At 35.6% G+C, this 25,486-nt stretch overlaps 1 protein-coding gene across 1 annotated transcript in view; it reads left to right on the top strand.

Annotated features, from left to right (window-relative positions):
* Nucleotides 1-25,486, top strand: part of VWA8 (von Willebrand factor A domain containing 8) — a 187,576-nt gene that overhangs the window by 136,185 nt on the left and 25,905 nt on the right. The window contains exons 36-37 of the mRNA XM_035322136.1: nucleotides 6,299-6,380; nucleotides 8,565-8,769. Of these exons, the coding sequence (XP_035178027.1) occupies nucleotides 6,299-6,380; nucleotides 8,565-8,769 (287 nt within the window). The remainder of the gene's footprint in view (nucleotides 1-6,298; nucleotides 6,381-8,564; nucleotides 8,770-25,486) is intronic.

Below are 25,486 nucleotides of genomic sequence, written 5' to 3'. Positions count from 1 at the left end.
GTTTACTCATGTTCATCTTGCCAACAATCAGAAACTCCAGATCCCTTTCCATGGGGCTTCTCTTCAGCTTCTCATCCCCCAGTCTGCATGTATGTCCCAGGTTGCCCCTTCCAGGTGCAGAACCTGGCACTTGTTCTTAAATTTCATGCAGTTGGAGATTTGCCATCCCTCTGATATTTCAAGATTTCTCTGCATGTCCTTACTTAGTATAAACTTTCTTAGTGTAACTCTGAGTCCTGCCTCCAGGTCATTTATGAAAACACTGAAAAGAACTGGACCCAAAATGGAGCCCTGCAGAACCCCACTAATGACTGGCTACAAGCCTGCTATGACCACATTTACTGTAACCCTTTGAACTTGACCTGTCAGCTGATTGTTCTACCATTGTATTATGTATTTGTCTAGCTGTATGATGGACATTTTGTCCATAAGGACTGTGAGAAACTGTATTGAAAGCTCTACTGAAACCCAGAAAGATTTCATCAGCTGGTATCCTTTGATCAACTAGGTGGGTAACCGTGTCACAAAATGAAATAAATTTCATTAATCAGGGCTTTCTCCCCATGAACCTGTGTTGGCAGGGACCGATGACGGCATTGTCTTTCAAGTGTTTCTCGATAGCTCCCAAAATAATCTTTTCCATAATTTTATCAGGCACTGAAGTGAGACTGACATGCCTGTAATTACCAGGGTCTTCTTTCTTGCCCTTCTTGAAAACTGGGACAATATCTGCCAGCTTCCAGTTGACAGAGATCTCTCCAGATTCCCTAAACTGTTGAAAAAGAATTGAGAGAGGTCTTGTGATGACATCAGCCAGCTGTTTGAGTACCCTGGGATGAATCCCATTGGACCCCATAGATGTTTACATCCAGATGGAGCAGCAAATCCTGCACAAGTTCAGAGTTAACTGGGAGTTTATTGTTTCCACAGTCATGGTCCTTCAGCTCAGGGTTCTGGGAGTCCCAGGGGCCATCATCAATATTGAAGACAGAGGCAAAGAAAGCATTAAATGCTTCTGCTTTGTCTGTGTCCCTATTTATGTGGTGAGCATCCTCATTAAATAATGGACCAATGTAATCTCTTGTCCTCCTTTTGCTGTTAACATATTTTGAAAAGCCTTTTTTATTGTTCCCCACAATAATGCCCAGCTTCAACCCTAATTGAGCTTTGTCTGTACAAATTTTCACCCTCCAATGGCAAACAGCATTTCTGTAGTCCACCCATCTCACCCAACTTCGCTTCCAATGGTCTTTCTTTGTATATCTAAGCTCCAGAAGTTCTAAAGAAGCAAAGTTGAAGTCTTTTAGTCTTTGCCTAAAGAAGCAAATACAAAGATATAAACACGACAGAAAATTAAAGTTACCTACATTTGCAAAGAAAAGGCTAGCTTTTAAAAACTTTAGAATTTACTTCAAATGTTAGTTATATGACAATCTTGGAACTAATCTCATCACACTTTATAAACTACGGAGGGATCAGACTGGGTCATTTATTTTCAGGCCTTCACATGTAAAAACAACAACAATAAAAACTGATGTGGATGGTATAAAATTTCAGGAGTTAAATCTTCTGAGCTTTTGTTCAATTAGTTTATTAATTGGAGGTTGAGAGAGAGATTCAGTGTTTCCAAATGTGAAGCTATAATTGACACCATTATTTGTAAAAGTCTTTTAAGTTGCTGTCTTATATTAGCATTTTGTAACACTAGATTAATATAATTAAAAAACAGAGGACATCCTTTTTGAAGACTGGATATGAATGAACTGAACAAGTTCTCTGTCTGACAGTTGGCTTCTGTGTGGCTGAACAATTTCATGTATATCAGCTGAATAAGATGTTAAGTTTTTTTACTCAACTGTGGTGTGATATATGCTCATGAATAGTGATTGATGCCTTTAAACTTATAGACATTTTAATAAATTATAGGTAGTGAAGCGCTTTATGGCAATTTGAATTGAAAGATTCAAGGCCATCTTGAAGATCATTATCATTGATTTTTCTTTTATAAATCATGTTTGAATTTATGAATTACCAAAATTGATCTTAACTGAATCATGTTTAATATGACCTTACTGATATGATTAAATTAGGTCCGAGCAAGGCTCTAGGTATTCTACTCCATCACCTTTTTTTAAGGTTTCAGACATTTTCCATTTATCAGTTAATGGTCATTTTTTCTAGTGGAAAGGGAGCTATATATGGAGTCCTACAGAGACCTGTGCTGCTCAGTGTAGTCATGAAAAAAAAGAAAAAAAAGAAAAAGAAAAATGGAAAAATGAATGAACAATGAGGTGACAATGTTTGCTGATGATACTGGTTATTATTCACAGAACAAAGGATTCACCATGGAGGATTACAGGACATGCAATGCTGACTATGCAATAAAAATGGCAGATGAAATTCAGTGTAGATAAGTATGATGTACATGAAGGAAGAAAAGAAGTCTAAATTCTACATCTAAAATGATGGGCTGATCATTACATGTGAAATGAGCAGATCGTTTCATCTCAGGAGCATGATTTTGGAGTTATGATATTTTTATTAAAATAGTTCAAATCTCAATAGCAGTCAAAAAAAGCAAATAAAAGACTAAGAATTACTAGAGGAGGAACAGATGGGAAAAAAAAAAAAATCCTTGCACTGTTGTGTAAATCCATACATCCTTAATTGTGTACAGTTTTGGTCATCCATCTCAAGATGGGTGATACCTGAAATGGAAAAAGTTCAGAAAAGGGCAGCAAAGATGACCAAAATTGTATCAGCCAAATCTCCTGAATTTTGGGACAAGACAATAAAGTGGCATATGGTGGAGTTCTACAAGACCATGTATGGCATGGAGATGTGGACAAATTAATAATTTTTACACTTGGTACCAGAGTTAGCAGGCAACCAGTGAAAGTAGTAGAAACTTCATCAAAGCAAACAAAAAGAGATGGTTCTTCACAGAGTAGGGAACCAACCTGTGAAACCATTTGCCAAAGGATATTGTGAATGCTGAAACATGGATCCATAGAAAAACTCATGGAATGTTACTAAATACAAAGAAATAAAAAAAGAGACACCACATCCAGCTCAAGAAGCCCCAGAATTGGAACTGGTTGGTGACTTGAGGAAAATAACCTGTGTATGCTTTCCCAGTGTTCTTACTCTTTTCAAGCATCTAGCTATGCTTAGAGTCAGGACACTAGGTTGGAGGGACCTAGGATTGCCATTGTTGCAGCATGAATCCAAAATCTTTCCAAGAAAAAAAGGGTAACCGGAAAGAGATGTGCATTCATGTACTCTCTTGGAAGGTGAGATTATTAGGTACTAGTCCTTACTGTGACCATTTGATATCCAATATTTGCAGCCTCCTCTGCAGGGCTACTGTTTCTTCCGGAGTTTGCTTCTCACTGGTTGACAGAATATTTAATTGAGCATACATTTAACTGCTACCAGTAGCTGCTTAACATACAGCATGGGACCCTTGGAGATTCTGTGTTGCTTATTCCTGAATTGTGCCACACAATTCACTGGGAGAACTCTGGACATTCAGTGATTCTTCTGTGCTGTTGTTTCTGCTTTGGAAACCTATGGTTATTTACCTACACAAGTTGGGTAAGAATTTGTTCATAGACCTCTGTATCTTTTCATAGGAGATGACACAGTGAGGCAAAGGCATCCTCTCACACAAAATTGAGCATGTGGCAGTCCCTTGAAGTTCTTGCATTAATGTTGCCTCTGAGAAGTTGTTCTGTATTCTGGCTTCAGCTTGCTTCTCTGTCAGGCTTTCTTTCTCATGTTCTTGGACAACTGGTCAGTTCTGGCACACAGCCTTCCATTTCTATTAATAATTCAAAGTACTCAGCCCAATTCTGGTGCACTCCAGTCTGTATTACCAAAACTGTTCTAGGAATAACAAGCAAAGAAATCATTTCCTTTATGTTTTATCGGAACAGTAAACTAGGGTAATTGTTATGTTTGAAAAGAAACCATAACAAGTAATAATTTCCCCAAAGACTGCCAAATAGACGTATGGCCACAAAATGTAAACTTAGACAAAAGTTCATGGCAGAATCCAACAACTAAGAATTAATGTTTATTCTAAAAACAAGGCTATAGAAATGAGGGCTTCTTGAGAGCAAATATTTACTTGGATTCTCAGCTCTTTCCATATATGAATATAAAATAACAATCTGTTACTGAGTGTGTATCTCTATTAGTGTGACAGTAACTGGAATGAAATAATACAACACACAATTACAGGAATAACCTCAGCACGTCATCTGGCCTACCTATTTGTATAGGAACAGGATATTACATGTTTAGACTCTTCTTGACTAGTGTTTTTCTAGCATTTATCTTAAAAACGTATTTTGAAAGAGATTCTAAAGCTTTCCTGACTGGTCTATTGCAATGCTTCACCCTCCTTGTATAATAAAGGATTTACCTAGTATCCAGCCTGTTTTGCTGCAAATGAATCTGAATACTTCGTGGCACCTCCACTCAATCAGCATAATACTTCTCCCTTTATAAAAATGTTCAAGATATTATGGTACATGTTTTTGTTGTTGTTGTTGTTGTTTTGTTTTATGTTTTGTTTTGTTTTGTTTTTTCCTGAAATCTTCTCTTTTGGGACCAAAATTAAAAATAATTAATTCCTTAAATTTGTCCTTATAGCCCATCTGTGCTAACCTCTTTGTCATCCCTGGGTCTTGTGTGTCTACATTTCAATTTGTTTGATGAGCTGGGCATAACTATTTTACTCCCTCTGCATTCATCAGGAGGGGAGCAAACTGCATTTATTTAGATCTGATGTTCATATTAACATAAAGCCTGTGTTTTGTTCTCGTGCTCGGGCAGCATCATAGCATCTATGTACTATGTATGTTTTTCATCATAGATCTTCGACTGCAGTTTAGGGCCCTGGGTAGTTTTTCCTGTGTTGAATTTAAACATTTAATTACCTTTTCTTCAGCTTCCTACTCTGCAATCCTTTATCTTGTTGTAATTTAATTTGGTTGATTTATGTTCTCTCTCTAATTTCTAATGTTATTCTTTAATTCTTGTCCTATAGTTCTACCTTTTCCAGTTCAGTATATCTACATGTTCTAGATCTTCACTGGAATTTTTAAATTGTATCTTATTCTCCATTGCCACCCCAAAAGAAACCATTTTTTAAACATGAAAAAATCTAGACAAAACAGAATGCTTTGTGGCCTACAAACAAGTATTTTATCAGATTTTTTTCCTTTACTTCGAATGTGTTTCATATTTAATTTTTGACAAAACATGAGTAAATTCAGCAGATAAACTACTGTAAATGTGCATACCGTAGATACATAGGTATTGTAGATATGCATGATGTGCTCCTGTGGGTTATTCTTTATACTCATTTGAATGTTAGGTCCCCTTATATCTCTGATCTTACTGGTCTTTCTGTGCACTGTATGCAAGCACCAACACTTCTGCAGGTAACATCAGCTCTCCTTCATTTCAAGGAGCTGAAAAGTATGTTGTTTCAGAAGGAAATCTAGACTTGCTTTCATCTAGTGACAATAATATTTTGTACCCATGCCATGCAGTGTAATTCAGTCTTCTGGTTTCTATTCTGAAAAACTTCAGTTCCTTAATTTGCAACAGGTAGATGAAAGCCAGCTCCTAACTGGAAGCCACTTCTGAGCCCAGGCAGAGTGTACTCACACGTTTGCAAGAGCCAACATAGGAAAACAAACACACATTAGTTTCTGAAAGAGAAACCATAGTAATATCTATATTCATTAAACTTTCTCATAAATGGAATAGTAAATGCTTGATAGTCTAGGGTTGCTAACTGTGAACTTATGAAACCTTTGCATATTGAGAATCTACCTGATTCAATTTCAGGCAGCAACATTTAGTTTAATATTATTGAGACATTATCAAGTGAGAATTAAAAGTACAATGTTTTGAAATGTTCTTCAATATGCTTTTTGAGTCAGATGTACAGCTGACATTATCTTCGGTGACAGATAAAAGCAGTGAATTAAGGATTGCAGTAATGCCTGATTAGTGCTTTTGTGAGTAGGACTATATTTATGTGAAATTTTTACATTTGCTATACAAATACATTGTTCTTTCATAATTTGCCTGTCTAGATGCTCACTATCATAACAGTAACACGGTTCAGTGTTTGCAAGTTATAATCCTATGTTGAATGTAAAAGTTTATCATTTTCTGACAGGTACTGTATAATGAAATGCCTAAAGTTAATCTGCTAAATGCAAATGCAATAACCAGTTAATCATGCAGCAGGAAAATAACATTTGTTTGTTTTCAGATGTCACTCCTCCACAAGCTGCTGGATACTTAGAAGTAACAGATCTTAACTCAAAGAAAATCAAATACATTGCTATTCCGAGGTATGTTATTTTATTGATTAGAGCAGCCTGTGCCTTACAGGAAGAGCAAACAGAATTTGGTCTGCCATATTACTTCAGAACAAGCAAATATTTCTTGTGATGTGAAAGGTGAAAGAAATCCACACCTACCTTGTAAAATTATGCAACTATTGCAGCATATTTTTGTCTTTTTTTTAATTGTTTTTTACATGATACCAATGAAAATGTGACAATCCATCAGTAAATATGAAAAGTAGCTTTATCTCCAGATTTCAATTCCATACCCTTTGCTTATTACCCTTCTTCCCTCAGTTTATCCCCTACCCTTTTTCATTTTGTTTTGTTGTCTACTTTCTAGCTTTCTTTTCTTTTCTTTTTTTTTTTTTTTTTTTTTATCTTTAGGGTGTAACAGGCAGAATGATCCAGTACTAGGTGTCAGGAAACCAGGAATAAAGGTCCAATATAAAGTTGACCTGGAAAATAACTTGAACTTTTTCATGTTTTAGTTCTTCTTTTTGAACATACAGATTCTTTCATGCACAACTATTTTGCATTGTACACAAGTGTCTTGTATAATACATACAGGTAGTCAAAAGATATGGTTTCTATATAGTTTTAATATCTATCTCTCACTATTATAGTGCATATGTGCAAACATTTTGTTATTTAAATCTATATTTTGGTTACAAGTTGTCATTTTCAACTATAATAAAGTTTTTTGTTTTAAAGGGCATTCTTAAATGTCCATGTTTAAAGAAAACATGAAAACCATGTCAGGACTTTTTTTTTAATTTTACCTATTTTATGTTGTCTGTTACAACATTAATTGATTCTATTTTAAATTAATTCTGCTTCATTAATTATCTGTGAAATGTAGAATTAATTGGGAACTAAAAAGATGTAATTATTTAAATATTTTAAATGTAACATAAAATTTCTGGACAGTTTTATCTTCTACAGAAAATGGCTACTTTCTGTGTACTAAGTGGGCTTCAGTCAAATTATAAGCAACCTTAATACACCCATCCTTAAGAAAACTTTAATTTCAGTTTCACAAGTTTCAGATTCCCAGTTCCAGGAATGTTCACCATTTTATAACTGATATATTATGCATATATTGATAAAAGCCTGCATCTTATGCAGTCATTAAGAAATGCAAGGCATTTACACAGAAATAGTAGAAAATCACACTTTTTTCACACTGAGACTTTCTTTATCGGAAAGTGCAAAGCCAAACTTCAGCATCATGACCATTAACCTTGTATGAGGGTTGAAGCTCCTTATCACAAAATAAACCTGAGCAGAATTTCAGTTTAAAAAATGTACTCCATTAGGATCTGATAAGTAAAGTGACTTTTCATATAGATGAATAATTCTAAGCTAAAACCAAAAAACCCTTCCTCCTTCTGGCATAGTTATCCTGCTCAAATGCTAACTCTTCTTCAGCTGAATTAGTTCATGATCATTTCAGTCTTAGAGGTGTATAAGTAACCGCTTCCTTGCTCGTCTAAATTATGAATTGTAGTATTAATTAATGGAAGTTGCAAGTTATTATGTGTGTCACTACTAGTACTGAGAAAGTGCAGATAATCTTTCCTTTACTTTCCTTATTTTAACCAATTTCCTTTCCTGTTATGTAGCTGTTAAACCCCCATTTCAGCAGTAAATTTTTGCCTGCAAGTTGACTGTTTATAACAGTGCTAAGATTGTCTGCACATAAAGCTGTGCCACCTTTAAATGAGTGTTTAAATTTTCATCTCTCATTAAAGCACTTGTTAAAGCTCTTGTTAAAGAGAGATATTAGTTTAAGTTGATGCAGAGATATTTTCCTTAGTGCCTAGGTCATGTTCTTTCCTGTATGTTTTTTAGTTGTGTATTTTTCTATAACACATTTTTAATTTTTTCATGTTCCTTGTAGTTTTTTATAAAGACTAACTTTCTTCAGATAGATGAAATACAGCAGTGGACTAGGCAATGTGTTCCCTTTTGGCCAGGTCTTTTACACTGCTTTTGTGAATAGGTATCTTCCAGTCATACCCAGTTTCAGTAGGTGGAATCTTTCATATAAAAGATCTGCAGGGCTCAGTTAGGGTCTGTCATGGAGTGAGGGTACTATTTCATGTAATTGCCACCTCAACTAAAGAAATGTTCATCGTATTTTTAATTGCAGCTTCGAGATCAATCACACTCGCTCTTGTTTTTCAGCTCAGGATCTCTCTCTCCATATACATCTTGGCTCTCTAAGATCTCAGATGCCGATGCCCTGTTGGCACCGCTGGGCAAAGTAGGCTTGGTTAGTGTGGACATGGGAGGTGGTGTGAGGCTTTGGGAGACAGGGCTCGACAGCCTCCAGCGCTCGCTGCAGGACTGGAGGAACATGATCGGACAAGAGGATGGTCGACCTGTGCAGGTAGGTGTTCACAAAGCTGAAGTGAAAAACATAAATGATGTAAACAAGTTTTCAGCTGGGAGAGGGGTCAAGAGAGTGCAGTGTTGAAAAACATTAAGAAGTAGAAATATGCCTGTAAGAAAAATTGAATAGATGTCTTCACTGAAAAAAAAAACAACCCACACAATAGCTAATTAGAAAGCTTATTTGTGACCCCTGTAATTATGGTTACTGAAATTCTCTTTGTCTTGCAGTGTTTGTATTACTGCCAAATTCCAGTACATTTACATGTAAATTAATTCTTTATCTCATGCTGATTTTTAACTGCAACTTTCAGAATAGTGAAATTAATGTTTAAGGGAAGCATATACTTTTCTAGAGTTCAAATAGTTGGAAAAAAAAAAAAAAAACAACATTGCATTTGTACATTAGAAAAGAACCTTGAAACATAGGTGGAAACATGCCTTGAGTTCAGAGTATTGCCTTTGTCTGATTTTGAAAATTCTAGCAGGGTAGAAGAGTTACAAGAGTTTCAATATGAATATTTAGGTAGATATTGAAAATGCATTGCATGTACGTGTATGCTGTGTGTGCTTGTATACATGTGCATTAATGTACTGCCTCATGCGTTGGATCACCATGCCTACACAAAGTGAAAATTCAGAACTTTTCAATTACATCTTTAATTTTTGTTAGTGAGTGGGGAAGGTATCATTCTTACTTTAAGAACTAGAGTGTGCTTTAGGGAGGATTTTCCTACTTTTGACTAAGGATATCCTTTCTCTATCTACAACTGAAATCATTTCTGTTTCACAAATTTCTATAGTCACTTTCACAGTACATTAACATGGAAAAATGTAATTAATCATCTCTAAATTAATCTCTCTCTACCATTGTTTACAAGGTGTCAAGCTATCCCAAGAGCGAATGAGATTTGTTAGGCAGAAAACAGGTCTTCTTTCACTTTCTTTTCCCACACTGAGCTCCCTTTCTACAGGATGTTCTGCAGTTACAGAAGCTTGTGCAAGAACTGGCATGTTCTTGTTATTGGACATCAGCAAATGCCTTTTGTAAAAGTCACGAGAAAAGGAAAATGTTATCCAGAAGCACATTGTGTGGTTGCTTGTTGCTTTATCAGTGCGTTTTTTTATTGCCTATGTAGTAGCATTAGCACCATCTTATGGTCAGATATAATCGGTTTACGCCAGCCCAGTTTGACCTACTGAAAGTTGGCTAGTAGAAATGAAAAGAACCAGGAGGAACAGTTAAGAGCTTTACTTGTTTTATTATTTTTTTTTCCTTATTTTTTAAAATCTTTTTGAGTAACTGTTGTAATCTTATCCAACAGTATTATTGTACTGTCAATCATAGCCAACTAAATACTAGAGAATATAGGTGTGGAAAGTTACACATCATCAGAAAATTTTAAGTGATTTAACTAGTAATGTCAAGTATCTATTTTACAAAAAGGCTCAGAGGTTTTCATACAGTCATAAAGCAATCCAGATTTGTAGTAGGGTTTCTCTCTCCTGACAATCTATATTTGGTAGCTACAGGGTAAAGTCTTCTTAGCATATTTGTCTTCTTCCCTCTGTAAATACAGGATATATATAGCACAAGTGGGTGGTTTGTCAGAATTCAAAAAGGCATATTATTTGATTTGAACTAAAGGGCTGAAACAAAGCCTTCTATATGCTCTTTGAACTTACACAATATCACTAACTTCTGTTTCTTTACTGTGCACACTTTAAGTGGAAAGATAATGAGACCTGAGAAACTTTTTTTATGAAGGCATTTCAGAGCAATATGCAATAAATTAAATCGTACCTTTTATTTTACGTGCTTCTGTGATAAGATAATAGATATGTAGTTGTTGAGGAATCAATACACTTCTGTTTTCTTTCCCACTTAAATCCATTTTTCAATGGATTGATATAGAAGCTGTACTTGCCATAGAAGCAGTATTTTATTAAAGCATTCATTTCTAGAAATGAAAGGATACTGTTAGCTTGGAAATATATTCATGTAGATTCCCTCTGTAAGGTAAGTTTAGCAAGAACTCAAGTGTTTCCTGTTCTAGAGACAATTACTTTACTAAGAAAGCTGCAACTAAATATTTCTTGATACTCATGTTTACAGAATCAAGGTGTTATGCAGCTGCATACAGCTGCAGCTCCATTCACTCAAGAGTATGAAAATCACATTCTTCTGTATAGTGTTTCACGCTCAGATTCATGTTAAGTATCTTGGGGTCTAATGAGGCATCTCTAATTCCTGAACTAAACCTATCATTCCCAATCTTGTGGCAGAAGCTGACTCAAGAGAATTGTCACTGTTTCACTTCTCACTAAAATGGATTGCCCCTGACAAATTCCTATTCCCTAAGAGCTACTGTTGATGCATCCCACCAAGGTAATACAGGCTTAGCAAAGCTTATTAGCCCAACATCCACACCTTCACAGTGATGTTCTTACACTAACATGTGAGACCTGTCTAGATGATTGGGAACCACTTCTCTGAAAAAGTACACAAAATCTTTCCAAAGCTTCCCAAGCTTTGAAAGAAAACTGGATTACAGGGCTTTCAATAAAAATATAAATGTAAAAAACTGGAAACAGATTTTCAACCAGCTTTCAGTTTGAACTGTTGGTACCATCTTCTAGAGTTGCATTTTGTCTTTCACAAACACATTAGATCTCAGAAACAGGGTGTATGTACATAAGCAATGAAACAGAGGAAAACGAACAGCTGTTCCACTTACATTGAGTAATTAGGCTCCCATGATACAATGTCACGGCAGTCTTCAAACTAATCAACATTTGTTTTGTATTGTTGATACACTCAGCAGAGTTCAAAGTGTTGAAGTCTTGAGGCTACAGAAATAGCTTTTGGAAATATGGTTTAGGTTTTGTATTAATTTTTACTTGTACAGGCTGGTCAGAAATTGTCTTCATTTATTGAAGTTGTAAACTCAGAGAATGAGTACAGTGTTCTGAAGTGATTACATTGCAATGCCTAGAATACAAGATATAAATAAAACACTGGATTCTCTGAAGTTATGAACTCTACTTGAAATCCGTAAATTGTTGAGCTTTTTGAGAACACCGTTTGGTGTTCTTGGAAAACAAGGTCATATCATTATCAAATATCTGAAAAGAATTTGAAAGACAAGTTATTTTTAAAATCTTCCTCTCAAAGCTTGTTGGTAATAGGCAGACGTTGATAAGCTTGTGTTACACATTGGAGGCATATTGATAGAAATCAGTTAGAGAAAACACTGATTAAATTCAGATATAGTTTGGCCATTGTTTTCCAGTAAGCTTTATTTACAGTTGTGTCTAATCTAGGTAGAGTACAATGCTTACATAAAAATTATTAAAAGATGGATCATTTTGAGAGATTTCAATAGATAGTAAAGAATCGTGCCCTCTAGGCACCTGAAGTCTCTGCAATTAAATGTTTTTTCATTTACACATGATTAGTAGCAAAACCATTTATTTCTGTAATCATTCCACTTAATTTTCTCTTTATGTTGCGTAAAGATCATACTCAGAATGCCATTGTTTTCAAAAGGCTCAGGACAAACCCAAACCTGTTAAATGAATAAAAACGTTCTTGGTCAAAAATAGAAGAGTTAGACTGTAATGAATGATAATGTTATTCTGAACCTCAGAATGGAATCACAGCTTTATTGGCAATCCTTTTTCTAATTTTGTTCCAGACAATATCACCACACAAAATGACATCCCAAAGTTGGGTTTATCTCTTGTTATTTCAGTCCAGCATTGTACAAAGAAGTGATCTGATTGATCCAAAACAAAAAACAAAAAACAAAAACAAAAACAAAAACAAAAACAAAAACAAAACAAAACAAAACAACAACAAAAAAAAAAACATTATTGTGATCAAGGATTTCTTAGGGTTTTGTTTTGCTTTTTTTTTTTGGTATTTCTGTTATTTGATAAAGAATCATAGAATGGGTTGGAAGGGGCATTAAAGATCATCTAAATCCCCCCCACACACACACCCCCACCCCCACCCGCCATGGGCCGGGATACCTCTCACTAGATCAAGTTGATCAGAGCCCCATCCAGCCTGGTCTGACACATGTGGAACCTGGAGCAGATTCATTATCTATTACATGCATGTGACGAGTTTTTGAAATTGCAGTGCTCTTCCATTTGTGGCTGTATATGAAGGCCTAAGGAGTTCACAATTCCTTGATTCCAAGACCTGATTTGATCAAGAAGCCTGGAAATGTTCCCATCTTTTTTAACTCGTTGCTTTTGTGACTTGACCTGATCTGTCGATTCTCCAGCAAAAGCAACTGAGCTGTTAAGTCACATTGTAGTTCACAGCATCATAAGCCTGAGATGATGGAATGAATCCAGAAAAATCCATAAATGAGAAAAAAATCTTTGCTTCTCATCGGTGGTTTGAATGACAAATGCACTAGTGACAGTTCTGCAGTACTGTGTGTAAATTCAAGGAGTATTGGCCCAGACTTATTTTGTTCAAACAGGTCCTAGTGGTGGATGGCTCAACATGACTCGGATGTATTTTGGATATGTTTCAGGCTTTGGCACTGAAAGAATACATGAATGAAATGTATTTAAGAATAAGGAAGCCTGTAGAGAGAGGTTCTGGGAGATTTCATTCAAGATCATCTGCCCTGGGGAACTGACTGAGAGAGCAGTTTTCTGTCAAAAAATGAGTGCATTTATTTTAAATTGAGATTCCTTTTTGCACTAGCTAGATGTGTATTCTTTTGGTTTCTGCTGTGACTAGTTAACATTTCACTGACACAGTGTTTCCACAAAGCATGAATCCTCCTGACTAGCTAAAGGGAGAGGTGAAGAAAATTATTTCACAATCCCTAATGGGTTCCCTTTAGCCACACCTGAACATTTAAATATCTAATTATTGCAACATCTGGAGCCAGTAATCGTTACCATTGCTGTACAGAGGAGGGACCTGAGACATTCTATAAGAAAGGCAGGTGACCTGTTGAGGTTCACACTGTACACCTACAGCGCATTGTCAGAGGTGGGATAATTGAAGTGTACACCCATGCAGATATATAAACATTCTTTATAACCATGTTGCTAAGCTGAGTAGTTAGAATGTCCTTGAATGCTGCATTCAGTACAGAAATACCTTAGGTTGGGCAAGAAGTTGCATATAAATGCGGTGCAGCCACCTAAGAAAACAGATGTCAACTCTATATAGCTCAAGGTTGAAACATGCTTAGCTGAGACATGTATAGGCATATTCAGCAAAGCTCAAGAAATGCAATATAGAGAGTTTTTTCTCAGACTGAGATGGCTGTCTTTGCAGTTTTATAGCTGCAGTCAAAAATGATAACAGAACACATAAGTTATTCGATGTCCTGTGAACAGCTAGAAGACACAAACATATTGTTCATGTCAGGAATTTAAAAGCGCAATGTATATTTGTTTATCAACAATAGCTAAAAAAAATACGGGTGTTTTTTTCATGTGTCTAACTGCTCATATCATCCTTGATGCAAGGACTTCTTACTAAAAAGAGCATTTTAATGAGTTCAACAGCCCTCAGTAGCAGTTTCTTTTGCATTCCATCAGTTTGTCTTTAAAGATGATGAGAGCAAAGGCAAATGTTGAGTAGTAGCTTTTATGAGATATCAGGTCCATCATTAGAAATGCATTTAAAATGTGTTCCTATTCTACCTAGACTACAAGCAAAGCCTGTGTTGAACTGGATCTGAAGCTGAGGGCATTCTTACAGTGATCATCATAATGCAAAAAATGTCAGATTTATGGATGAAGTTGGAAGAAACACAATCATGTTGTTAGATGTGTGTTTACACGCATATATATTTACATATGCCCAGGTGTCATAGCTGCACTTTGACTCCCTTAAATGAGAATTATTTCAGGGGATTACCACAACTTCACAGTCCTTCAGGACTTCAGGACATTATTTCATAATGAACAAGAATTGGAAGTGTGTTTAGGGGAAGAGTTTTCAGAGCAATTTAGGAAAAAGACCTAGGGATCCCTATGCTACACAAGCACTTTCCTGTGAGGAATGCTATAATACTTCTCCCTCCTCTTCTCAAATCTTTGTCTTTAGTCAGCCAGTCAAAAGATCTGAAGACGCCAGTCCTGCCCCTTACTTGGCTTTTGCACCAAAGGGTTTATGTTAGTTGGTGTGTGCTGTATACAGAGCTATATCCAAAGCTGAGCCTACCCAGACTCAGAAAATCAGAAACCTTCTGTGGATGCGTTCACAGTCTCCTTTTCCCCAAATGCACTTCAGTCTCTTAAAATGGAGGGAGATGGACACAGCTGGACTGGCCTCCAATTGTAGCAGGGAGCAGATGATGATCAGTCATCATGAAATACTGGAGATCATCAGGAAGGAAGGATGATAAAGTATACAAATTATTGTCTAGTAAAATCTACAGGGGAATTGATAATGATTTAAAAAAAAAATGTGTAATACTTACTAACAATCCTTGCAATTAGACTTTTCCCTTGTATGTCCAGACACCTGGCTTACCTGGGACATCCCTGCCTTTAGCTGTCTGCAGTCTGGATCCACATCCCATCTTCAGTATGCAAAGCAATACTTACAGATTTAGGGAAATGGATACTTAGAAATGGAAGGAGATTTTCTTTATGCCTTTTTCTCTTATTTGACCTGAGGCCAAAAAAAATCCAATTGTTTGATTCTCTGCCATCTTTGAGCAACAAACATCTTACTCCCTTTCCTGAACAGTCTCATTTATTGTATTTGTACTCAACTATGCATGCACAACCATACAATGACTTACCTTTCAAGGGAATTAATATTTTTGCTTTTATCCAAATCATTCTTTTTTCTTTTGATTTTCTGAGGCTTCAGTTTGTACTTGAAAATTTAGGATAATGCAAGTTCTCCTGATCAAGTTTATTTTTAAGGTTGGATGTTTATCTTAAGTATAATTGATTCAGGAATTTCAGTGTTCTGAATTTGTTTGTATTTACTGCTCAGCACCCACTTTAATTTATATTGGCAGGTTTTTTTGTTTGTTTTGTTTTGTTTTGTTTTCAAAAGTGTCATTGTACTTAAGAACATTCTGACAAAACTCCAGTATTTTACTGATGTTAAGACTGATCTGGGCAAAACTGCAGTTCCTGATCTGTGATAAAAGCATAACCTTTAACAAGCATGGTCCTTGCCCCACTCAATACTTCAAGTTCTTGTTTTTTTTACTGTGGACCAAGTGGCTATTCTGGCCACATGAGGGCATCCGTGAGCCAATAACAATGATTTTGGTCGCCTTAAATATATAATCCAAACTTCATAAATTATGAAAAACATATGCAGAAGAGTGTTTGGAATAACCATATGCCAGCATTCTGCAGTCTTGCACAGGGTCCTGAAAAACTTGAAATACTGCAGGTGACAGTGTTACCTAGTCAATAACTGGATTATAAAATACTGGATTATAAATCAATAATTGGATTATAAAATAATTTGGAAGTGTTTGCAGTGCTAAGATCCATGAGACCCAGATACTCCACCCCCAACTATTCATTGCCCTCTAGCAGTTCTCAGTGGGGTGGCTTCTTTGCCAGGCATGGGACACGGTGTGGGTTTAGCTCTGTGACCTTTTCCTGGGCTGCATGATTCATTCTAACAAAGTGGAAACAAGGCACTAAGTATGGGGAAACATGAGCCTAGACAGCCAGGGACCCATGGAGCTTGAAAAGTTCACATCCCTAAAATCCTCCGCTGGGAAAAGAAACTCAGATAAAGGTCATCAGTTCTCTGTCAGCTACTTTTTCTCATATAAATGTCCTCAGTTGAAGTGAGGCACTTGTCAGAAGCACTATGCAAACTCTTTTAAAATACATTCCTTTTTCCTGAAGCTCTTCCAGCCTAATTAGAGTGGACAGACAAAGAGAAGGAATGGAAATAACCTTAGCTTCCTGTTAGAGCAGGCTGATCCAGGACAAAGTTCCTCTTTCTTCCCTTGGACTTCCTCTGAAAGACGACAGCCCTCATGGGAGAGAATATAATACCTCAGTATAGCAGCCTCTGAATCTCAAAGTCTGCAGCAGTGCACATTGCTGACTTACATACTAGAGCTCCTAAAGCCAGTGAAATCCTGCTGTCAGAGCCAGGCTAATGATTCTGCTCTTAGGAAACTTATTCTCTAATTAATGAGAGGACAAATGCTGTGACAATTGAAATCATCTGGTCTGTTATGGTGGTGCTAAATATTCCTTTAGAACCCAAAACAACATAGTTATCTTTAATAAGTTATATTTCTGCTTCTTAAGGACAGATTTGACAAGTCCTAGATCTGTAAAAAATAAAGCTTTTCTGCTTTCACATTTTTTTTTTTTTTTTTTTTTTTTTTTTTTTTCAGCTTGGTTTTGACCATGCAATATCCCTGCAATTTTCTGGCCAGAATATTCCTTACTGTCACCATAATCTGTTTATCCCTTCTTTCTAGTTGTGGATTGTTTATATACTCCAGAAGAAATCGAATTCAGTGTTCTCCAAGTTTATTGATGTTAGGAGGCGTGAAGTAAATAACCATGCCAGACACTGTCTGCTCTGATCACATTTGGTAGTTTACTTAAAAAATGATCTCATAGTTGAAAATAATTGACATGGCAATTTTCAGTAATAACAGATGAAAATGGAATTTCCACAGGTGTTAACATAAAGGAGGATCTTTTAGATAGAGAAGAAAATATATGAAAGTCTATCATTACTTCATTTAGTTTATCCAGCCTTTAAGCCACAAAGTATGCATTCATGGACAATAGATGGTAATGCATCCACTGCTGCAGAGTTTCTGAGCTGATTCTTAGAGAGACAGCATTTAGGTCAAATGGAGACCTACCTACATCAACAGTCGCTGTATGCTATATAGTGTTCTTTTTGTATTGATTCTGTTTTTATTTTACAGATCTAAAATTGCATTAAAGTTATGATGTGTTAAGTGGGCTTGCTATTTGAGACAAAAGTTTGATGCCTGTATGAATTTTAAAAGCTACGTTTTGAAATAAATGTTCCTGGCAGTCAGATAATGCATGAAGCTTCATTAGTTCATTTTGAATTCTTGCAAAGTTTTGCAGATAGAAAAATAAAAGTGAAGCAAAATGAATGACTAAAGCCTATTAAATGTATTTTATACTTCAGTGCCACTAATGTTTTTTCACTTCAGGATATAACTGAAGACAGAGGGAATTGCATACATTATTATTGTCTTGTCTAATACTGAATATTCCTTTTTGTAGAAAGACGGCTTGTGGGCTCAATTTTGCATTGTTGATACAAATAGAAATTGTGCTATTAACTTTTAGAACATTGAAAAAAACAGTTTATGATACAGTACAAGTAAGAGTAGTGGAAGCAATTAGATTTTTTTGTTTTGCCTGGTTTTGTCTTTCTCTTGCTTGTTTTATGTAAACAAATTATAAATATGATTTTTTCTGTCTTTGGTTAAATCAGTTTTACAATGGAATGCAAAACCAGCATGTAACAGGCAGATTAACCATCAATTTCCTTGATTTGGACCCTTCACATACTCTTTGAGAAAATAATACATTTATTTATGCTACTGATTTTAAAATGTACTGGAGGAAAGGAAGCTCTTGTGACTTGTTAAATACAGCATAGGGTAATGCTGAGGTTTTAAGGTTGTTGATGGGGCTTAGGGAGGAAGCTAAAACAAAACAAAGGCTTAGTTTCAGGGAAAAATCACTCCTTTGCACATCTGCTAAAATACATTCTGCATTCTGTGGAAAACATTTCCTAATCCTTTGTGCCACTGTGGGTTGGATTATTTAATGCCTTTTTCACCTGGAGAATAGTCATGTTCCATTACAGACAAAGTCAATCTTCTTTCATAATAACGTATGTTTGTGATGAAGGATTTTCCAGATTTTTGTGAGCAAATCCGTATCTCTTAAATCACCTGTAGGACAAAAGTCGAAGATATATTCAGTTCTTTCCCTGCATGATCTCCTGACATATGACAAATCTTTGTCCACAGTACTGATGAAGGAAGAATGCTATTTAAGAAAACATCAATAGTTTAATTGCTTTATACTATTTGTATTTTTTTATAAGTATGTAAGGATCTGGAGTTCTTTTTTTTTCAGCAATTGCATATGTGTATGGCAAATGGTACATATTTTTCATTGACTATAACTACACTGTTTAATATACTGTATAGTAATGACAAGGCAAAATAGCACAATCATTCTTTCCCTCTCTGCCCTACGTTTGTTAGGAGAAGGGTGGTTATCTTCAGATTTGTATCTTAGCAGGGTTCTTCCATTTATGATGAAAAGAGTAAAAGAAGAATGGAATCTAGCTAGTCTAGATCCTGCCTATATCTGTCTGCTTTCCAGGATGGTCTGGTCATGTAACTAATTAATCTCATTAATGGTCTGGTCATGTAACTAATTGCACATGTCCTTAACTTGCATTAAATTAAGCACTTTAAGTCATGTGAACTGTATTCTACCTTAAACCTTAGTGCACATTCTTTTTCCTATTTTTTTTTTTTCAAAAGAAAGTGAGAAACATTCAGTGATGAACTATTATTACTAATAAGTGCTTGTGAAAACAATTGCTGCTTGGTCACCTTGTCTGCTTCTTTTTAAAAATCTTCCTATGTAAATATTCTCTATAGCTGTAAATACTGCAGACTTTGCTTGCTTGTGTTTTGTAAACGATGTTTTGCCTTTTTGTGTGTGTATGTTTAGTCTATATTAAGCTGTGAGTCCATCTATCTCTATTATGAAGATGCAGAATCCTGTAAGGAATGGCCAGGTCTGTTTTAACATACCTGATAGGATAAGAAAGTTTTAATTTGGGGAGGTTTGAGGATGCAAATGTAGTCCATTTTAAGTACAAATTGCATCCCTTTACATCTGTGGGATGTTAGCCTGGATTTAGAGTATTTTTCTTGTTTTATCCCCCTTTTTAAAGTTTTATCCAGAGTATTAAAATAAGCATTGTACCTTGTGTAAGTGGACTAGATATGAGTTAGTACTGGCAGTCCCAGGAGCATTAAGACTAACAGAGGAAAGTTCTGTTCCCCTGTGCATGGGGCAGCTCTCATCCATTGGAAACCAGTGTTTCTTCACCAGTCCTCAAGCAGAAACGAGCCTTTGTTGCTGAGAACATTGCAAAGGAGCTTTTCTGGCAAGCACTCCTGAATGGGAGGCACTGACACATCTTTTGCCTTTCAGGAATTTTAATGAAGTTAACCAAATCAGAATGCTGAAGTAAGTGGCTGTATTAAAAGGCCGTTTACTCTCTAGCTGATTTAGTGTGTTGAACAGAAGCAGCATGCCATGTACAGGGTACGGCGACAGGAATGGCTCCAACAGAAAAATCAGTCTTCACCAGAGATGCATCCCAGACTGCATCAAGTAGTTCACATTTTACTGAAAGTGTTTATTGCTTTCCTATTCAGAGCTAGAAATATTTTCAACCTCATCTGACCTCTGCTTACAAAGTCTCAATGAAATTTCCTAACCTATAACCATGAGTTCTTTTTCTGAGAGCTGTTAAATCTAAGTACATGCTCTGCCCCTTGTTTTAGAGAGTATACATCTTACAAGACTGTAATGAAGCTATGGGCATCTAAAATATTGAAATTTGTTGGTTATATCTCCGGCATGAAAATCCCAGGAATAGAGAGAATTTCAAGTGTGAAAATACAGGAGGAGATGAGATTCACTATCCCTTTCCCTGTCTCTTCCCCAGAGAAAATTTCTGGTGTTTTAGACTTCAGTTTATTTTAACAGATTGAACAATAAGGACGTATGCACATAAAAAGCATAGGTGAAAAGATGGCAGACTTGAAGGTCATGAACACTGCAATTTGAAGGACTGAAAAATTGGCATACTGAATTGTGTATTTTGCTGACTAAATTGGACAGACACTATTATAAGCGTTCTAATAATAGACAAGTTTGAACATTAAAATATATTGTCTAGATGTACTTTGAATAGCTTGCTGAAAGCACCTCATAAAAAGTCAACCAATATAATAATTTTGTTGTCATCAGACATGCTGAAGACTGGCTGTTGTCTCTTTTATTATGTTTATTTTAGTGGCACAAACAAATTGAGGGCAACCAACACTTGCTAAGATACAGAAATATGTAGTCAGACTATTTGGGACTGCCTTTGAGGTGTGGAAGCTTTTTAAAGACATTTTTTCTCAGTTTCATTGCAGTGCATGAATAAGTACACTGAGTGCTAAAATGTTGTTAAGCTCTCTTGTACAAAACCAGATGAACCTAAATTTGATAATGTTTTAAAACAGTTTTACTCATACTGCCTGAGAGATTTCTTTTAAGATATGAGAATAAAATGAATTCTGAGCTGAAAAAGAAAGTATGTAATTATGAAAGTACTGCGTATGTTGGAATGAAATGCTGATATAAGTGTAGGACATAATCATTTTAATAATAGACTACAGCAGGCCTCTCCATAATTCACACTTTTGTTAATGGGTTATTGCAAGCTCCTTTCTTCCCATAGTTGTGACAGTATCTTGTAGAGGCAAGGCAAGTTGTATCTGGGTAAGCTGTGCAATTCTCAACAAATTCAGTCTTTTATAGAGGGATGAATAAAGTATTAAAATTGGGCCTTGCATTCAGTGATGTATGCCAGTGATTCCTTGCTCTCCAAGAGTTTATTTTATTAAATCGGATTATTTCAAATCAAAATCCAATAGAATGCAATCTCCCATTTGCTTATGTGGCATGAAAGTAGTTCTAGATCCACTTCAGAACATAGTTTAAGATTTGGTTAGTACAAATATAAATTCCATTTAATTCCCATAGTCTGCTCAACTAGCTGAATTCTAGAAAAAAAACAACCAACCGTTGCCTCCTCTTCATAGTGACCCCTGTTACAGGTCAGTATGCATTTAATAGTTGTTCAGCATAAATGCAACCCAGATGTGAAACACCTGGTTTCATTGCGTTGCTGAGTGCATTAAATCCTGTAGCTGGCTTCTCTGGGCCTAATTGTGTTTTTTACATTACTATATGAAGGATGATAAGACTATTTAGTTTCCAAAGTGAATTTGTTTCTATCAGTTACCCTTATTCAGTTGGCTCCTAGAATCCCAGTGATATCCAAAAAACAAATGAAGTGTTACCGTGTAAAGCTGTTTGGCATGCGTTCATGTATCTAGAAGGAACTGATATTGAGCACGTAGTTCAGATAATGTGCATCTCTCGTCCAATGTAAAATGAGTGTTAAGATCTATTTGTGCCTCGCTGCCCTTGCTGTAGGGAGTGAATGAGGCAAGGGGCAGGACCAGAAAATTAAGTCAAAGCATTAGCAGTTCTTGGTATTTGCTCTTCTCTCTTCATTTCCTTTTCTCTCGAGCTCTTTCTTCGTACCATTGTCCTTTCAGTAAAACACATTCCTTTAGCATTTCTTCTGTTCTTCTCAGGATTTGTTTGTTTGTTTCATTGACTTTGGAACACCTGCAGAGTCTCCATCCACAAAATCCTCTCAAATGCACCCATTACACATTAGTGTATGTGCCTGAGAAAATAATACAGTATAAAAAGACTAAGATCTTTAGACTAAGACTAAAATGACTTAGATCATTGATGATTATTGAAAACATGGGCCTTGGGCTTTAGAAAGTAAGATGAGAGTAATGTTTGTATCATAGAATCATTAGGTTGGAAAAGACCTCCAAGGTCATCTGGTCCAACCATCCCCCTGCCACCAGTGTCACCACTGAACCATGTCCCTAAGCACCACATCCAGCCTTTCCTTGAACATCCCCAGGAACGGTAACACCACCACCTCCGTGGTTAATCCATTTCGATGCCTGACTGCTCTCTCTGAGAAGAAATGTCTCTTCATTTCCAACCTAAACCTCCTCTGGCACAACTTGCGGCCATTCCCTCTAGTCCTATCACTAGTCCTAGCAGATCATGGCAGTTTTGCTTCTTGAAGAACCTGCCCAAACAGGCAGTAGAATATTGCTTTCCTTCTCTAATCATGAATCACCAATGTATAAACAATTTTAGATAATGCACAATTAAAACATTCATGCAGAGTTTTGGAAGTGGTGGTTATTTTGGAAATGAAAAGGAAACCTCAGAAGGAAAGCACTTATAAGGAAAGCACTATCACTGTTTTTCCAGCTATTCTACTCTGACCCTTACCTCATAGCTGAAACTCAGTGTTTCTAGACTGAATTAATCTGTTGTTTTACAGAGCTGTAATATGCACAATAGGTTGCATTAAATGATACTTCACGATACTGAATAAAGCCTTTCAGTGCAGTTAAAGCATGTAAAGAAAGCACAAGTTTCTCTTAAAAGGAGAAGCTTAGTCAAAACTTTTCACTGAAAGAAGCAAAGTTGAGAAATCTTACAACAGATTTAGAAGTTGAGTATGCAGGAGGAAACTGGTCAACTTCTGAGCAAGCAGTTTATATATGTATTTGGAAGAAACCCAACAGAACAGTAAGATAAATCATAATAGTTTGAGAAATTCCAGTCCAACAAGCTTGGAAAAGTTAGTGTAGATTTCTTCAATATATCTGAGCTTTTTCTGTGTTTCAAATACTTGTTTTTCTTGTCTTCCTTCTCACTCCAGGCAAACTAGATTTTCCTCTCTGACTGTCTTTCAGTTGCCAGCTTCAGAATAGTGTTGGATCCTCACCCTTAAATCTACCTTTCCAACACTTCTAACATCAAGAATTCTTTCAAACCTCAGAGGGGTGACTTATCTATGGCTTTTCCATCTCTTTATACGTCATACTGAAGAATGTACAAAGTTGTCCAAAAGTTTTTTTCTTCGTTCTTTTCTCATCCTTCCTGTGCTTTCATGTCCAGACTCAGTGATTTCCTGTTTAATTATTTCTAAGATATATCTTCAATTCTATTTGCTAATCTAATTTTTGTTTTCTAGAGGAAAAAAATAAAATAAAATAAAATAAAATAACTTCACAGCAGAGACGTTGTTAGTTGTAAAATTACCTTGAAACTCTAATGTGGACAGAGGGATGATGAGGAGAAAAAATAGATAAGTCACTAATGGCATTACGTAACAGCTCAAAGAAGAGCTGAGAGAGTATATCCAGAAGTTTTTGTTTGTTTTGTTTGGTTGTTTTTTTTTGTTGTTGTTGTTTGTTTTTTTGTTGTTTTTTTTTTTTTTCCTCCTAAAGGCTCTAGAGTTTGCTAATTTAACATAGTTTCTAAGTGTGTGGTTATTTCAAAAAAAAAAAAATTACACAAGCAATACAGCAACAACAAAGAAAAGATTGTTAAAATATTTCTTTTGTGTGCATAGATGTTATTTAAAAAAACAATGAGATGTGTAAAACCGCTGGAATTCACTACCTTCATATTTATACTTCTGCTGGTGTTATTCCATTCTAGTTTCCTTAAACTTTCAAATATTTTACCCATTAGACTACTAACTATATAGAAAAAAATTAGTAAGGAGGACACATTATTAAGCTGTGATAGATTGTACCACTTGTCTCTTTTTCTCTCTCTCCCATGCAGGTTTTTTTTTCAAGGTTTTAATAGAAATAGAATGTAGGATGTTCTGTTGTCCTTTAAACAAGTTATATGTCATTTTAAAATAAAAGGTCTTCTGTTAACCATATTCTGTTTCAAAGTTAAGAATACGTGCTTTAATCAGATCAAAACTGTTGTAAAATGTATATATATCTTTGAAACCTAATACACATCTACTAGAAATCTGTGAACAATTTATTATATTTGAGAAATTCATGTGAACAGCTTTTTTGTCTACTAAACTTCTCACTGCTAAAATTTAAACAGCAATTGTATTTCAAGATAGTAGTATTTAGTAAAGTTAGTAGAAACACTCAACAAAAATAGAATATGGTATCTGTTTCATGAACTATGTTTGCATCATACAGCTTTCTATTGCAGAATTTTGTGCATTTTTTCTACAACCCAGAAGGATGAAAATGTAAAGGATTTACCATCATTTTATTGTCTATCTTTACAGAATATTTTGTTTTGATTCTTTAAGCTGACACTACAGTTTTGATTTTATGATTTTACTTTAAACTAAGTTTAGTGAGTATTGCTTACCTCAGTGTTTTTGATAGTTTTGAAGTCTACCAGTTGTACAGAAAAAGAACTGTTTCTTTTGGAAGAAATCTCTTAAACCAAAAAAGTATAGACCCCTAAGGGTAACATGCTGTTGTGGTTAAGTGTCTTTCTTCCTATACAAATGTTAAATTAATGTAATTTAACAGATTAGATCTTGATTTTACACTAATGACATGGTTCACAGAGGATGTATTGTACCTCTTTGAATTAATATCAGTTCTGTAAAGTGGAATTAAATTATATTTTGAATAGTTGCCAATACACTGTTGTGAGAACACATGTTTTCAGTTCAGAAACATGTATGGAATTCATGTCAGTATTAAGTTGGGTCTACATGACAGTGAACTCTGGGATTAAACTGCTATGCAGTTCCAATGAAAACCCTCATAATGCCAGTGAACTTCTGAGAAGGCAGTAAATTGTCATTAATGGGGCACAGAAATTCATCAGAGATATAAATGTATTATGGTAGATGAGAAGAAAGTTAATTTATAGAGGTTAGATATAAAGCCATCACTTTTATATCTGTTGCTGAATTTCATATAATAGTAAACTGACATTAAATTATGGAAGTGTAGTAATTGAAGGGCAGTTTACACATG

Source organism: Oxyura jamaicensis, chromosome 1 (assembly GCF_011077185.1).
Source record: "Oxyura jamaicensis isolate SHBP4307 breed ruddy duck chromosome 1, BPBGC_Ojam_1.0, whole genome shotgun sequence".
In the NCBI taxonomy this organism is placed as follows: Eukaryota; Metazoa; Chordata; class Aves; order Anseriformes; family Anatidae; genus Oxyura; species Oxyura jamaicensis.
Note: the sequence above shows the minus strand (reverse complement) of the source record. Positions and strands in the feature narration are given on the sequence as shown.